Source organism: Procambarus clarkii, chromosome 17 (genome assembly GCF_040958095.1).
Source record: "Procambarus clarkii isolate CNS0578487 chromosome 17, FALCON_Pclarkii_2.0, whole genome shotgun sequence".
NCBI classification, from domain to species: Eukaryota; Metazoa; Arthropoda; class Malacostraca; order Decapoda; family Cambaridae; genus Procambarus; species Procambarus clarkii.
The window spans coordinates 2,927,479-2,940,121 of NC_091166.1; the positions used below are offsets into that span (position 1 = coordinate 2,927,479).

General features: G+C 41.4%; 1 protein-coding gene across 1 annotated transcript in view; it reads right to left on the minus strand.

The window, feature by feature from the left end:
- The window catches only part of LOC138365561 (tripartite motif-containing protein 5-like), a 52,034-nt gene that overhangs the window by 14,666 nt on the left and 24,725 nt on the right, over positions 1-12,643 (minus strand). The window contains exon 2 of the mRNA XM_069326034.1: positions 8,073-8,142. Coding sequence (XP_069182135.1) covers positions 8,073-8,078 — 6 coding nt within the window. The 5' untranslated portion in view covers positions 8,079-8,142. The remainder of the gene's footprint in view (positions 1-8,072; positions 8,143-12,643) is intronic.

Here is a 12,643-nt window from a genome sequence, read left to right on the forward strand (position 1 = left end):
TTCCCTTCTCCTGTACAGTTGTCTGCGTTCTCTTTCTAGAGTGGTCCTCTTTCTGCCCCTCCTCACAGGCACGTGCTTCAAGCAAACCTTGTAAGCTTCAGCTGTCAGTTGAGCTATTCCCTGTGTGGGAGTTTTGTCGTTTATGACTGTCTCCCATTGAATGGTTGCAAGGTCTACATTTATTTTTTCCCAGTCGATCCTTTTATTGTTAAAATTGATTGATTGAATATTCCTTCTCGCTTGTTGGGTCTCTTAGACCTACTACCGTTATTTATGCTAGTTTGCACTTCAATGAGCTTATGGTCTGAGTATGAAGTATCTGAGATTGTGATGTCTCTGATTAGTTCATCATTGTTTGTGAACTAATGATGAACTAGAAAACAAGTCTAGAAAACTAGAAAACAACAAAAACACCCTAGAAAACAAGTCTAGTGTGTTTTCGTTCCTAGTTGGTTCTGTAATCTGTTGATTGAACGAGAATTTGTCACAGAATCTCAAAAGTTCTCTGACCTGTGGTTGGTTATTTCCCGAGTCATTCCCTGCTATGATATTTGTGTTTGCCATTCTCCATCTTAGACTCGGGAAATTGAAATCTCCAAGGAAGATTAACTCTTTTGCTGGCCTGGCAAGCGACCTGGCACACACTGCAACGAAGGCTGAGCATTGGCCGTGAGCGCACAAACCATACTCAAATGTTTATACAGTGTGACCTCACTCGAATGAGGCGTAGGCATTATATGAGGCGAGGCCGATTCGTTTCACTGTGGAATTCGTTCTACCCGTCAGCCCCAGGCTGTCCCTCCCCTTCATGTGAAAATAACAAAGGTCCTACATCCACTATCAACAAAACAAAAAATCACAGAAAATCTATTTATTATGTATTTATCATTTTGAACATGGCACATGATAGAACAATCAATGGTAAACAATTCCATATTAAAATCAAAACTATGTGACTGTTATTGGTGGCTGCAAATATGATGTATTGGCCAGGATTTCCATAAGCCAACTGTATCAGTCTATATAAATATTCATAAACAATTCATTTATTATGAAGTCTTCATTTTCACTATGGCATTTGATAGAACAATCACTTATAAACAATTTGGATTAAAAATTCTACATATATGAGCATTATTGAATCCAAAAAAGCAAAATCACATAATTTTCTCAACAAACTGAAGAGGAGGGGTGGTTGGCGGGCCACCGGTGGTAGGGGAAGGAGGGTCAGGGCCGGCCGCTGGTAGTCAGGTGCGGGAGGGGAGGGGGGAGGGGTTGTAACATGTTGGTGGTATAGGAGTGAGGGGGGGAGGGTGGCAGCCAGACTGACAGGCCTTGGGCCAGACCAGGCCTCAGGCCAGACCTTGAACCCAGACCTCGACGAAACTCGACCCAATGTTGACTGCATAGAGGCTAGCCGCCTCCTTACCCCTCCATCCCTTCCCAATACATCCCCTCACCACTAACCCCACACTTTATTATGAATTCTTCATTTTGACTACGGAATGTGGTAGAGCGATACATTACAAGCCACTGAAATGGTAAAATTTTCTCTCCTAATTTTGTCAAAAGCAGCAAGTGAGCTTAGTATCGAGGCAGGCAAGTGCTGCAGCAGTCAGCTGGTGTCTCTACTCACCCTCCTTCTCTGACGCCTTTCCACCCCCAATACATCCTCTCACCACTGACACCACAATTTATTATAAATTGTTCAATTTGACTATGGAATATGATAGAGCTTTGTGTTACAAACAACTGAAATGGTAACATTTTCTCAGCTAATTTGGTGAAAAGCAGACAGTGAGTGAACTATCAAGGTGGAGCATGGAGGCGCCAGCCACGTGTTGCCATTTACATGATAACTCGAGCCAGAGCTCTCCACTGACACAACCTGCCTCCCCTGACACCACTGTTACTCCATCTTCCCTGACAACTTCCACCACTGACACAACCAGCCTTCCCTGACACCACTATTACTCCAGCTTCCCTGACAACTTACACCACTGACAACCTGCCTTCCATGAGAATAACTTACACCACCTGCCCCCCCCCTAACAATAAACCCTAACTACTGACACCACTTGCCCCCCTGACAACAACTCTCACCAATGACCCTTGATACCATTTTATCATCCTTCAACCATTTATCCCTAGAAACAATGGGTAAGCATAATAAAACACTGTATAACGGTTTACACTTTGGCGAATCATAGATGATGACAGCCACCTCCGACACTCGGTCTCGGTGACTGCTTGGATGAACAATCTTCGCTTAATCAAACATTTGTATGTTCCACTGAACATTTAGTACCTAATTCAATTTGTTCGGATCTTCTGGGAATTCGCTAGAACGGGGTTCGTTAGTGAGGATGAACTGTACTCTTTTCAGCTTTCTAACCTCAATTTTCATGCTACGTCATTCATTTTGCTATCAAACTGTTCACAATATAAAGGGGCACATTTAAAACCAGTCCCATAATATTCGGACAATAAATGGGATTTTTAAAAATGCATTAATTGATGATGGCATTACCTTCATCAGGGACTCAGCGTGTTTTGGTTTTATGATGTCGATACCCTCATCAGGCCGTGAAACCCCTGATATTATTAGTTGGTTTTTGTTAACCCTTGAGCTGCTCTCTTGCGATTTTAGCCTGCAACACGTCTTATAAAAGTGTTCATGTGTGTTTCCTGATCATGGGAAAAATAGAAAATAATTTGTGACATATTTTGACCACAATAGGGCGAGGAAGTCTGGCAAAAGTGAGGCGTTGACAGAGTAATCATCGGAGGCAGTCAGCTCCACCCGAGCTGTCAGGCGGGAGTTGCCACAAAAATATTATTACTTAATTATTTCAATGTCTTTGATTTTTTTTCTGTTTTTTTTTTCGAGTAATATTATTCAATAGTGTGTAGTGTGATATATTTATATAATAAAATGTGATCCATCGCTATACTCAAAAAGTATTGTGAGCATATTAGTTATTCAATTACAGTGCATCCTCACTCTAACGAACCCTACTCTAAAGCATTCCCGGATAATCCGAACAAATTGCATTTGGCGCTAAATGTTCAGTAGAACATACAAAAATTCATTTGTGTTGTTCCACTGATGGTGATGACCTAGGCCGGCATGGCAGGGCTGTGAGAGCTGTGTACTGTACACACTCTCCACATCGTTCACTTCAATATCCGTATCACTAGTATCAAACACCTGTCTTAGGTCTTTTTCCAGATTTGAGTTATCAAAATCCCTGGCATGCTCATCTTCAAGGAATATGCCCTGTATTCCAACATCAGAGAGTGTTTTCTCAAAAACATGGCCAATTAGAGACTGGGAGCTCAATATGGATACATACAAAATAGTTCCTACCTTGAATATGAGCCTGCCCACAACAGTGGGGAATGCTGGGAATTTTTTTCAAGCTGGCAAACACCTCAGGAATCCATCTTGTACCCAAGTTTTGAACCCTACAATATATCTACGAGTGCCTTAACCACTGTGATGCGCTGAGTTTATTGTGACATTCCCCGTGCACATGAAATCAAGTGTTCCCCCAAAAATGTTTTTTTAACCCTGAACATGTCTATGTAAAAATAAATACAAAATTCCACTTACTTTGGCTGTGGGGACGTGGACAAGGTACGCTGTGACGTCATCATGGCTGGTCGCCCGTACCAGAAACTCCCAGAAGCAAGTGTGCAGGCCATTCAAGCATTGTGAGTTGCCACAAATATATTTTTAATTATTTGTTCTATGTATTTTCAATGCGGTTTTATTAGTTTTTTTTATTGTATATGATGCATATTTTTGTTATTTACAATATGTATACAACAGAACGTTCATAATGTTCCATGGAACTGTGATACTGTGTGTCAGTAATGTATCCACAATGTTTATTGTTGCAATATTACTTGCTAAAAATTCACTAAGATTACAATATGTATAGTTTCACACACTATTTACACACTAACACACTGTATTACACAATCAGTACTTCAGAAGTGAGTAATAATCAATGAAGTAGTCCATGGTACAAAGCGCGACTTCGCTCTCGTTGCACCAGGTACATAGATTTTCGCTGTTTCTTTGTTCTATGTGCTTGCAAATAACGCACTCATGTACACCCTTGGCTTTAGTACTTGTAAGTGGTATGTAGCCAAGCTTGTAATGTGTAAGGTAGTCTTGAAAATACTGCTTTGTAAGGTCCCTGACTGGAAGATTCAGTCATTTATGGCAAGTGTCAGTCAATCTGGAAGAGATTCAGCCATTCTGGAAGAGATTCAGCTAATCTTGAAAATATCTATGGAAAACACCACCATGGAAACCGCTAACACTGTTCATCTATGCTACTTGTATCAGATGCATCATCACTGAACCCAGAAAATGATTCATCTATGTATCACCTATATAAATTGGAGATGGCATAGGTGGGCATGGGTGGCGTTCACAGCTACAACTGGATACGCTCGCTGTGTCGTCCTAATAGGTGCGGTATCACTTGCATCCGACCTTTGTGTTAGGTCCTTATTGCTTCATCAATATCATGACCTAGCTTCATCAATATCATGACCCTTATGTTCTTCAAGCTATAAGGTCTGAATTTCACCGACAGAGAGCAATCTTTCAACACTGCGTCGGACAGGTGTTTGGGAGCCAGAGGCACGTGCACCACCCCATGGTTACTCACTCAATACTAACCCAGCCAGCAGCCCTAGGACATTCTGGGAATTTTTTTCAAAGAAAGCTGCCTCTCACTGGAGGTCCCAAGAGTTCATTTTGTATCCAACCTACCGCGAGCAGTGTTTTGACCGAGTACGAAAAAAAAAACTTTTGTCGGTGGGGACAGTTAATGGCGAAAAGCATTTGTCGTTTGGCACAGTGCAGTGGTTAAGGTGTTATGTGCACCGCTTGACTGAGCAAAATTAGGCGCTAATGCATTTCAGAGGGTTAATACACTCAACAAAACTGGTTATTAATACCATGACTAATACAATCAACATCACTGGGTAATGCCAATATGATGAATACACTCACCATTACTGGGTAATGAAAACACCAAGAATAACCCTTGTGTGGCTCCGGGCTATTTAGCATTTGTTACCCACAGGTGCATACCAAAAAAAAAAAAATTATTTTTTCTTCCTAACCTGTTAAGTCGTGTTCCCTGACCACGAGAAAAAAAAATTAAATTGAACTTACAGACGACGTAATTGAGCCGACAAGATGGGCGATGACATCACACCCTGCATGATTGCTCATGCACGGTGTGTCCCAGAGGCGTCGCGTGCGGTCTTCAAGCAACCAGAGTTGCCACAAATTTATTTTTGCGTCATTATTTACAGTGTCTAGGCCTATTTTATTAGCAATATTAGTCACTAATTGTGTTGCACATAATGTTACATCACAGTCATTGTCAATAAATGTTACATACATCGAGTATACACATGTGCACACAAATGTTTTCCATTACGCCATTATATTATGTAATCACAATGTTCATTATTATATGTACACACAAGCATGCACTATGTACAGGTTTTTGCACTATTATTGCACATTTAGAAATCTTGGAGAGAGTGGTAGTCGTTGAAGCAGTCGACAGCACACAATGGCACTGCACACGCTTCACACGATGTTCGTACCACCTTACGTTTCTGTTCTCTCCTTTTTGTTGTTTTTACATACTAGGCATTCACGTTGGCCTATTGCACGCTTTCCAGCTGGTGGCAAATGTTTTAGTCTGTGTTGCTGAAAGGCCTCCATGTGAGTAAGCTTGGTGTTGCAGCATGCTGCAACACTGGGTTCATGATTGGTCTTTGTATGCCAGGGACACCTTTACCAAACTTTGCTAATAACTGTGCTGCAAGTGTAAAAGCAAATGCACAGAAACTAGGTTTATGTCCAGTTTTCCCCAGATACATATTATAGCAGTTCAACATGCTCATGTCAACAAGATGGAAAAACACTTTTTTCGTCCATTTCAATGTTTTCTGCACACACTCGATCATGCCAACCATCATGTTAGCCTTATCAATCAAACGCATGTTGATATTATAGTCAAGAACACAATCTGGCTTATATACTGGTTCTTTCGTTACACAGTTCACCTTGCCACTATTCACCATTGTACCCTCATGAATGGTTGTCAGCATGTTCACTTCTCTCTTGTCTTTCCACCGAACCGAGAGTATTTGATCACATTTCTGTAGCTGGCACTCACCAACTGCAAGTCTACCGTCAAACACTGGCATTTCCCTCTTTCGTGCCTTTACTGTGCCAACCAATCCAGTTCTATTTTCAACCAAAAACGTAGTTAGCAATAGACTAGTATAGTAATTATCTGTGTATAAGATGTGGCCCTTGTTCGTCCATGGTGCCATCAGTGACTTCACCACACTACCCGAGACACCATGTTCGTTGTTACCGGGAATGTCTACATCGCTAGCTGAATACAGAATCATGTATAACACGTATCCTGTTTCACAGTCATACAGTACAAAGAATTTCAATCCAAATCTGTTTCGTTTGGAGGGAATATACTGCTTGAATGAAACATATCCTTTGAAAAGCACAAGGGATTTATCAATCACCAGCTTCTGTGCTGGTACGTAAAAATCTCTGAACTTATCAATCACTTCATTCATATAGTCTCACTCGCCAAAGTCTATCATCCTCTGCCCGGTCCTCATTACATGCAAAATGCAGATACCTGAGGAGTATCTGAAACCTATCTCGGGATATATATTTCCCTAAGAAAGGTGTTGGAATAGTCAGATCTTTGCTCCAGTAATCTGTGATAGCGTGTTTGACACAGTGCTTCATCAACATACTGTACATATTGCTAAAAACACATACATTTCACCTACATTGGTGGTTTTCCAATGTTGCAATCGTGAAAATTCTGTTATCTCTCTTCTAATGAGATGAGCCGCATGAAGGTTCGTTTGGTGTACAATATATTCCATGAGCGGCTCATCATAGAATGCTGTAAAATAATCTAATTTACTCATATCCTCTCCATTATCAGGGAAAAGCTCGGTAATCCCATTTTTATTGTCAAAGGCAGGAATTCGAGGAATAAAACCAGCACCATTACTCCACACTAGTACACCTGGTGTCCTGCGAGACGCAACAGGGGCACGACGGCGAGGAAGCGATGTACACCGTGGACCAGGAGCTGAAGCCCATCTACGCACAGTACGGCCACTACGTGCACATAAGGTGGAAGCACGTGAACATCACCATCACTACACTACTCTTGGTGCCTCATGTTGTTCCATGCGGTGGCGCTTGGCTGGGCGAGACGCTGCTGACGCGACAAATTCTTGCCCAGTAACATCACTGGTACTGGCACCAGGCCCAATAACACTATGTTCTGATTCCACTTCACTAAAACCAGAAAATGAGTCACCTTCCTCTGACTCGTCACCGAAAATATCCTCAGACTCTAAATAAGCACATGAACTGTGTGGTCGAGGGTGAATTGGAGTAGACACTAGGCTAAGTGGTATTGGTGAGCATATAGGCCTCGCCATGGGAGGCGGCTGTATCTCATTTTCACTGTCAGTGCTACTATCATCGGTCAATTGTGTGTAGTCTTTATCAATATTAGTTATCAAAATCACTTTCCTCACCATCAGAAAATAATTCACTGGTTATTTGCTCTTGGGCGAGTGATTGCGTGGTGCGCGCCCGATAAGCGTTCGGCCGTGCGCTCGACATGGTGGCTGCTGGGTAACTGATGCCTCCCACGCGATGGTAGCGTGAGCTGGATTTTTTTTTTACAAAATGGTGTCTGTTTACTATAACCCCTAAGCAGCGTATGGGAGTCCCCTCTACTCGCGGGCCTTTCAAATCTTGCGCGGTACTCCAATGCATCATATGATGTGGAGCGCAAGTTACTGCAAGTCACTCAACCCATCATATGATGAGTTGCGCACTTAAAGGGTTAATACACTCAGCATCACTAGTTAATGACAACATAATAAATATACTTACCATCACTAGTTAATAACAATATGATACACACACACACACACTGGTAGTACAGTAAGAATAAAATTGTCCTTACCATCATTAATGGGCAGAAGTTGTGTTTGCTATCGTCCTTGGTAGCCGAGCAGAGATGGAAGCAGTATTACCTATTAGGCAAAATAAAACAAATTTAAGGTTTCTATGACTAAATTTTTCCCACCAAAACATAGTAAATTTTTTGAAAAATTTAATAATATTTTTTAGGTATTGTACTTTGAGCAAAAGTAAGGAGGGTGGCCAGGAGTAAGGAGGGTAGGCCAGAGAAAGGAGGGTGGGTAGGAGTAAGGAGGGTGGGTAGGAGTAAGGAGGGTGGGCAGGAGTAAGGAGGGTGGGCAGGAGTAAGGAGGGTGGGCAGGAGTAAGGAGGGTGGGCAGGAGTATGGAGGGTGGGCAGGAGTAAGGAGGGTGGGCAGGAGTAAGGAGGGTGGGCAGGAGTATGGAGGGTGGGCAGGAGTAAGGAGGGGGGGCAGGAGTAAGGAGGGTAGGCAGGAGTAAGGAGGGTAGGCAGGAGTAAGGAGGGTGGGCAGGAGTAAGGAGGGTGGACAGGAGTAAAGAGGGTGGACAGGAGTATGGAGGGTGGACAGGAGTAAGGAGGGTGGGGCAGGAAAGGGGAAGGGGTATGGGCGGGTTCTCGGCTGCCTCCCCTCCCTCTCTAACAGCCTACGTAATACAAACCATGTGCATTAACCTGTAAATGCTGTAAATGGGGGCTGGGCCAAAAATATTTGAATTATGTGAAAATTAATATTAAATGTTAGACAAATCTCCAACTTATTGGCATAAGCGTCATGCAAGTTTCATCCTAATATTTTCAAAAATATATTTTAGACAATTTTTTTTAAAAAGGAGAACATTTTGTTGATAAGGAGAACAGCTCCTATTAACTGGAACTGAGGGATAATGCAGTAATAAAGGGATGCAAGCACTTGTACAATGTACAAAGAAGAAGAATAGTAGCAAGAAGTATCGACAAAGTGGATATGCAGCTGGTGCCTGTATAGCATTGCTGAGTAATACATCATAATACCAATATTAATGAGTATGTTATCATGCTCTATTTTGTTAAATATCATAAAAATGTATTGCCTAATGTTAATATCTGTTACTGTCACCAATATCCAAAAAATATATATATTTTTTATCTCCTTTGTTTATTATCTCATTTTGATGTAACCTCTACATCCTGGAGAGTGCATACCCATCCCTAACTATGTCAAGATAGAATGATATTGGTCACCCAATAAATCAGTCACAACTGGCAGAACTTGGGACTTTGAATTTTTTTTGACTGAGTTTTTCACAGATTTCAAATTCTATTTTCTTTGTCTCTTTAGGCGGTTTTGATGATCAGGGCTTTATCACTTTTATAAAGTACAGTAGCACCTCGATTAACGAGCGGCTGTATCTAAGATCATTTTGAGTAACGAGTGAGCCACTCACAGCAAATTTGTCTCTATTGACGAGCTTCACCTCTATTAACGAGCAAAACCACATGGTGCTTCCTAGCGTCTCGCGGGTTCTCACAAATTCTCGGACGCCTCCGACACCAGTGTTGTTGTTGTATCGCGCATGACAAGCATCCCTCTGCATTTATTTGCGCTTTTCTTTAGGTATTTTGTGGTTTTATGACAACAATTTGTAACGCAAGATGTCGCCAAAGAAGCTGCTTGTTAAAGATAGTCTTGTCAAGAGGAAGAAACACACAATTACTATGGATTTGAAGAAGGAAATTATAGCAAAGCATGAGCGTGGTGTCTGTGCGGCAGATCTCACAAGGGAGTATGGCAGATCCTCATCAACAATTTGCACCATTAGTAAGGGGATGAGGAGGTAAGGGAGGATGCTGCCTCTTCCAGTGAGATCAGTGAAGTGTTGGGAATGTTTGAAAAGGTAACCGCATTCTTGGAAAAGCTGCCCTGATAAAGCAGTGACAACCTTGTGTGTGAACATGTTTAATGATAATTTGCTGACTCGTTTTAGGAACATCCTAAAACAAAGACAAGAGCAATTGTCAATAGATATGTTCTTTGGAAAAGTAGAGAAAAGAAGAGCCAGTGATAGTGAACCACAATCCGGTCCCAGTGGGGAGAAATTCCCGAGAGAGCCCCCCTGATTCAGAGGTGGATTCTCCTTCCACACCATAACCCCTCTCCTCCTTCCCACCTCCCCATCGTCTCATTCAAGCAAGCAACGACTCTTCATAAGGTAAACATGAAAATAGTACAACAAAACATTCATAAATACATGTGCAGTATTATATTTACATTATAAAATGTCATACAAGTATGGATATTTTTGTGAGTGAAACGGATTAAATTTATTTCCTTTATTTTATATGGGGAAATTTGTTTCTAAAGACGAGTTTCCAAATAACGAGCTCGGTGCCAGAAAGGGTTAAACTCGTTAATCGAGGTGCCACTATATACATTTTTATCCCCTAAATCATTATAATTTTCCCTATACAGTATTTAGCTGTTTTTTTTTTTTGGGGGGGGGGGTATTTTTTCTTGACATCATTCCAACACATATTGACCTACAACTTTCACATATTCGAGTACGAATGCCAAACAACGTTTATTAAAACATATAAGTAAATTAATGAATTAGAACTACCTTATTCATTGTCGATAACTTTAACTTCAGTTATCTCTAAAACTTTGAGTCAGCTTCAAAAAATTCCGTTTCTGACCAATTCTCACCATTTTTACAAATAATGTGCACAGTTGTCTGTTCTACAATCCTATTAGAATAATATTTTAAATAAAACAAATTGTAACAGTCATTTGATAACTTGTAACATGTACATTAAATTTTGAGTATGCCTATAAAATAAGCACAGGTCATGTCAACGCATTGGGCCTGGATGAGATGGCTGGCACCATGTGCTTCTCCTCTTCCTGGGGTAAAAACGTCAGGTTCACGCGCGATGGATTTTCGTGATAAATTTGAACAATTTTTACTGTTTGAACTCATTTAACCCTTAAATGGCGCATAGCTATATACCATTTGACACCCACAGGCGCATACCAAAAAAAAAAAAAAAATTATTTATTCTTCCTAACCTGTTAATTTGTGTTCACTGATCACGGTAAAAATAATAAAAAAATTGTAAGTGGCATATATTGCCCACTATAGGGCGGGGAAGTGTGGCAAAAATCAGGCGCTGACTGAGCGTGCGTCCCAGGCGGTCTGTTGATCGCCAGCTGTCAGGCCAGAGTTTCCACAAAGAGATAATTACCTAATTATTTCAATGTCTCTGATTGATTTTTTGTAGTTTTTTTGCTGTAATATTATTCAATAGTGTGTAGTGTGATATATTTATATAATAAAATGAGTGAATCATCGCTGTACTCAAAAATATGGTGTGCATATTGTTGACTCAATTAGGTTCATCAAACAGTGAACAAATACTTTGTCGGTTATTACACTATATACACAGGTTATATATAAGTATCTGCATGTTTTGTTCACCATGACAAACCACTAAGTTGGTATGCTGAGTGGCAGTGGCAGGCAGTGACTGGCTGCCACTGGCTGCCACTCCCTCCCTCACCTCACCTCACCTGACTTGCCACCATTCTCCACCCACCATACTGTTTTTGCTTTTATATACAGACGTTATATATAATTATTTACATGTTTTGTTCACCATAACTGTACATCTAAGTTTGTATGGTGAGTAAAGTCACAGAGACATAGCTTCTCACACAGTCAGCTGGTGGCGGCCGCCCTCAAGGCCAGACGCACTAATATTTCTCCTATAACAATACTGTGTGGTGTTATTACGCTATATATACACACATTATATATAAATATCTACCAGTTTTATTCACCATACTTGTACAAGTAAACTGGTTTGGTGCCCAAAGACCATCGTGGTCATCAGTAAACAACATGATAAGTCCTGCAGACGACGCTCCACCCTCACCAAAATGGCGGCTCCCAACCTCCTACTCTCGCTGTTATCTCACACTATACACACGTTACATATAAGTATCTACATTTGTGGTCATAGCGAACCACTAAGCTGGTATGGTGAGTGCAGTCAATAAAAGGTGGCCACACACACTCAAAAGACAACGCCACCATCCTCCCTCCCACAGCATTACTCCTCCCTCCATGGCGCACAGCGCCAAATATCACCACAATCTTGCTATTATCAGAACCCTGGTCAGTTTTATCACTGTCTGGGGTCTTCTGTAATATCATCGCTACATAATAGCATGAACAAGTAAATTATGGCATTTTTAGGCGATGCTGTGGTCACAAGCTGAACAGCAGTGTTGTGAGTTCATGCTGCGTGCGTCAGGCTTGGTAGCTGACTCAATACTGAGGCCCCTAACACCCGGGAGTTTGGCCCACGATTTTTTTTAAAAATGGCGTCTGTTTACAAGAGCCCTGATGAAGGTCTGGTGAACCCCGTGTATCCGCGGGCCGTTTAAATCTTGCGTAGTACTCCAAAGCATCACATGATGCGATGCGCAATTTACTGCAAGTCGGTCAAAGCATCATATGATGCGATGCGCAATTGAAGGGTTAATCTGTCAAGATGTCTCAGAGCAGCATTCATGGTATTAAAGGTATAAAACAAAAGAGAAAATATTTGTCA